Source organism: Penaeus japonicus, unplaced genomic scaffold (assembly GCF_977035675.1).
Source record: "Penaeus japonicus unplaced genomic scaffold, GWHDUDI00000001_assembly GWHDUDI00000001, whole genome shotgun sequence".
Classification (NCBI taxonomy): domain Eukaryota; kingdom Metazoa; phylum Arthropoda; class Malacostraca; order Decapoda; family Penaeidae; genus Penaeus; species Penaeus japonicus.
Window position 1 is genome coordinate 22,218,487 of NW_028234403.1, and position 5,000 is coordinate 22,223,486.

General features: G+C 30.6%; 1 protein-coding gene across 1 annotated transcript in view; it reads left to right on the plus strand.

Moving 5' to 3' along the window:
• LOC122253526 (uncharacterized) overlaps window positions 1-5,000 on the plus strand; it is a 217,021-nt gene that overhangs the window by 165,470 nt on the left and 46,551 nt on the right. Inside the window, exon 4 of the mRNA XM_086543266.1 lies at window positions 4,334-4,801. Coding sequence (XP_086399392.1) covers window positions 4,334-4,801 — 468 coding nt within the window. The remainder of the gene's footprint in view (window positions 1-4,333; window positions 4,802-5,000) is intronic.

The following is a 5,000-nucleotide window of genomic DNA, read 5'->3' on the forward strand; positions in this document are numbered from 1 at the left end:
CATTATTATTATTATTATTATTATTATTATTATTATTATTATCATCATCATTATTATTATCACTATTATTATTATTATTATTATCATTATTATTATTATAATCATTATAATAATAATTATCATTATTATCATTATTATTATTATTATTATTATTATTATTATTATTATTATTATTTTTATTGTTATTATTATTATTACTATTATTATTATTATTATTACTATCATTATCATTATCGGCATGACCATCACCATCATGATCAAGATCATCATAGTCATCATCATCATCATTATTATCATTATCATTACTATTATCATCATTATCATTATTTCTATTATTATCATATATCTATTATCATTATTATGATTATTAATACCACTATTATAATCATTGTTCTTTTCATCAAAATCATCATTATTGTTATTATCATTACTATCCCTGTCATCATCATTATCATTATCATTATCATTATCATTATCATTATCATTTTTACCATTGTTACCATTATCATTATTATTATCATTATCATGATTACCATTGTTATCATTATTATCATCAACATTTCTATTACTATTACTTTTATTTTCATTCTAATTATTATTTATACTAGCGGCAGTTTTTGCAATAGTAGTGGTGTTACTATTATGACTATTGTTAATATTATGATTGAGTAAATTTTAGTTGTCACTATAGTTCTCATTGTCATCATCCTCATCATAATCATAAGTAGCAATATTACTATTACTAATAGCACTGCCAACTCATTTTTGTTGTTACCTTTGTTATTGTTGTTGTTATCATTTATCATCATTATTATAATCTTCATTATCATAATCATCATTGTTATCAATATTGGTTTTATTATTCTTACCATCGTCATTATTATTATTACATGCATTATCATTTGTCATTACTATCAGCATTATTATTGCTGTTACTTTTATCATATCATCATGATTTTCATTATTATTATTATCATTGTTATCATCAATATCATAATCACTGTTATAAAAAATATCTTTATCATCATTATCATTATCATTTTCATCATTAATAGTATTATTATCATTATTACTATTATCATCATCATCATTACTATCAGTATCATTATAATTATCATCATCATTATCATTCTTTTTATTTTCATTTGATTATCATTATTATTGTTGTTATTCATATTTCAGCATTATATTTGGTATTACCATCAGTATCTTTTTTACCAACATCAAATGATGATATATCACCATATATTATGATTTTTTCATTATATGATATTGCGATATCAGTATTAGTAGCATTTGTATTTTGATAGTGACTTAGTACCTATTCTTTCATAATGTTCATAATAAGATACTTACAATTATAACTACCAATAACATTAACCATAACTAGTCTTTATTACTATAAAAATCATAACTAGTCAGTACGTTTCAAGAACTTTTGATGTCGTGTACGCGTTGTATAACTCTACGGGTTAATAAACCTATATTTCACTATCATATGAAAATGTAATACGATAATACAATAATACGAAGGGGATCAGGCCAAAGAGGCAACACAAATAATTGGAAAGACTCTAGTACACTTATCAAACTGGAATAACTACAAAATATTGAAAAGTCAGGTAGATATTGCTATTGGTTGCAACCGACAGTCAATTTATATAGATCTTACATCACATCTTGCTGATATATCAAGAGTTCTAAACTCCACTGATTTGTTTTTACCAGAAAGTAGAGGGAGTAGAAAGTTGAAAAATTATATGGAATTTAATACTTCTGAATGCGAGCTATTTTGCATGCTTCAGAAACTAGAGGATGTACTGTAATAACTAATAATAAGTAGGGATGGATATTATTACGAATTTCGCAGAGCATACTCAGCAGAATCCCAGAACATTATATTTTTGCAATATGAAATTCAGCTTCTCATACTAATTTTATGAGGTGTAAGGAGCACTTCTATTATATCCCAAAGTTACTATGTAACGGAATAAGGACACAATTAATCTCGAGCTGTCAGCCAGTCACTCAAAAGACAAGTCAAATGGTGTGAAGAGAGTACTAAAGAATAGGGGTGATCATCATTACCATCAACATAACCGTCATTATCATTATCATCATCGAGTTACAATTGCTTATTGTTACTATGATCATAATTTTAACCATAATCAATAATATTATTACTAATATTTCTAATAGTATTATCAATTTGTTTTTGTTGTTATTATTGCTATTGTTGTTATCATCATCATCACCACATGTATGATTATCAGTATCATTATTGGTATTGTTATTATGATTATCATAATTCTTATTATTATAACTATTGTTATTATCAATTATTATCATTATTATCAATTATCATTGTTATCATCATTATCACAGTTATTATTATTATCATGTCAATTATTATCATCATCATTGTCATCATTTTTATCACTATTATTGTTACTATATCATTAGGGTTATCATTGTTATCATTATTACTATCATTTTCATTGTTTTTATTATTATCATTACGATTATCATCATTATTGTTACTGCTCCTATCCCTATTATAAACATCAATCTCAATATTATATACTATTTATCCTATGATAGTTATCATTGCGAGATCAACATCAGTAGCATGTGTATTTTGATAGTGACTTAGCAGTTATTATTCTGTACGTTCATAATAATCCTTAAAAACTGTATACTGTAGTCAGTACATTATGAGAACTTTTAATAACTTAAACGCCACCCGTAACTCTATAGTTTTATAGGAACCCACTTTTCACAGTTTACAATTTGCCGCCTTCCACAGTGGCTCAGACGCAGCTCAGTGGTCGTCCCTATGATGGTCCGCGGTTGATATTACGAAGGGCTTCCAGTCAAGCGAGGCCGACACTGTCTAAAACAGCAAAAAAAAAAAAAAAAAAAAAAAAAAAAGGAAGGAGACTAGTACACTTATCAAAGAGGAATCACTGTAAAATTCTGAAATATCAAGTAGATCCTCCATTTGGTTACAAACACATCGATGATTAAGAAAAAAAAACATCGCAGTCATTTTGAACAGATCTTGCAATACATCTTATACGTGAGATATAAGGATCAATGCAATTTCTTCATTCATTCCATTGCACTAGAATACTTCTATTATATCCTTAGATCACTTTATAACACTATAAGGATATAGTTTACCTCGAACAGTTAGCCAAGCAATTTAATAAATAACTATAATAGTTTGATATTAATGCCGGCGACTAGAGATATTGTTGTTGATGGATATGGTAGTATCTTCATCTTCATCTCCATCTCCATCTCCATCTCCATCTCCATCTCCATCTCCATCTCCATCTCCATCTCCATCTCCATCTCCATCTCCATCTCCATCTCCATCTCCATCTCCATCTCCATCTCCATCTCCATCTCCATCTCCATCTCCATCTCCATCTCCATCTTCATCTCCATCTCCATCTCCATCTCCATCTTCATCTTCATCTTCATCTTCATCTTCATTTTCATTTCCATTTTCATCTCCATCTCCATCTTCAATTTCATCTTCATCTTCATCTTCATCTTCATCTTCATTTTCATCTTCATCTTCATCTTCATCTTCATCTTCATCTTCATCTTCATCTTCATCTTCATCTCCATCTCTATCTCTATCTCTATCTCTATTTCTATCTCCATCTCCATCTCCATCTCCATCTTCATCTTCATCTTCATCATCATCATCATTATCGAGTTACAGGAATCCTTGTCTTGTCGTGTGCGTTTTGCATTACTTAGATGATTGAATTTTGAATACAAATATTTCATAAAACTTTGCGACATTTCTTTCAAGCAGGTGTGCTTGTATATGTTTTCGGGTGTTTGATTATAGTAAAAATAGCCCATCTAAAATTATAAGAGACAATACGTTTTTAATTAATTAACGAATAACTAGTTTGTATGTTTAATGCAGTAAAAATAATTTTGTTTATAAAGAATGCATTCAGAATATATTAACTGAACAACAAAAGATGTAATATCGTAATTCCAAAAGTTGCTTCGGTAAAATTGATTTGATCGATATGACTTTTAAAATGAATTTATGGTCGTACAAAACACATTCATATCGTAGATCTCATGATTTAATTTAACATATAATTTTACCTGTACGGATGTTATTATCTTTTCATATTAACTATTTTCATATTTTCATATTAACTATTTTAATAAAATTTTACCTGAACGGATGTTATAATCTTTTCATAAACTATTTGAATAAAACTAACGTCGTTATGTATTTGATCCAAGAGCACATTATGTCACATGCAACAATAATAACACCATTCTCTCCGCCCAGACCTTCACCGAAGACGCAGCATTGGCATCCACCGCACAACAGCAGGAACACGAACTGTCTCTGCTGAAGACGCCGGACCAGGACGAGGCCGAAGCAACCTCTCCTGCGCCCTCTAAGCATCTGCAGGAAGCAGGCGAGGAGCAAGGGCCCTTCGAGCCGCAGGAGCTTCAGCAGGAGGAAAAAGGTCCTGCGACGCAGCTGCACTCAGAACTTGTCAAAAACCAGACTCACCTGTTCGCTCGCGAAGACAGCCACCCGACGGGACTTTCGACCTCAGCTGCCTCCGGGAGGACCAAAAGACAGGTCGTGGGCGGCGCCCCTCATTACCCACAGTTCTCTACCTCCACCAAAAAGCCTCCGTCTTTTAAGGAAACGAGTGAAAAAGATGAAGCGGATACCAAAGCACTCGCCGAGAAATCAAGAAGACTGGAGAATCAGACTGCAAACTCTCCCCTTACAATATGGAGGGTAAGGAAGCGCTTTTTTTCATTGTGCTAGAAAAGAAATAGTCTGTCGATTTCAAAATATGAAATTTGACATTCACATTATTCTGATTTGTTTTAATGCATGTCTGCGCTTGCACATGAAAATTATATATACAGTTAAGGTGGATTGATAGATATATGGAGCGATATTCAGTAAAGAGTAGGTACGTAGATGTAACGGA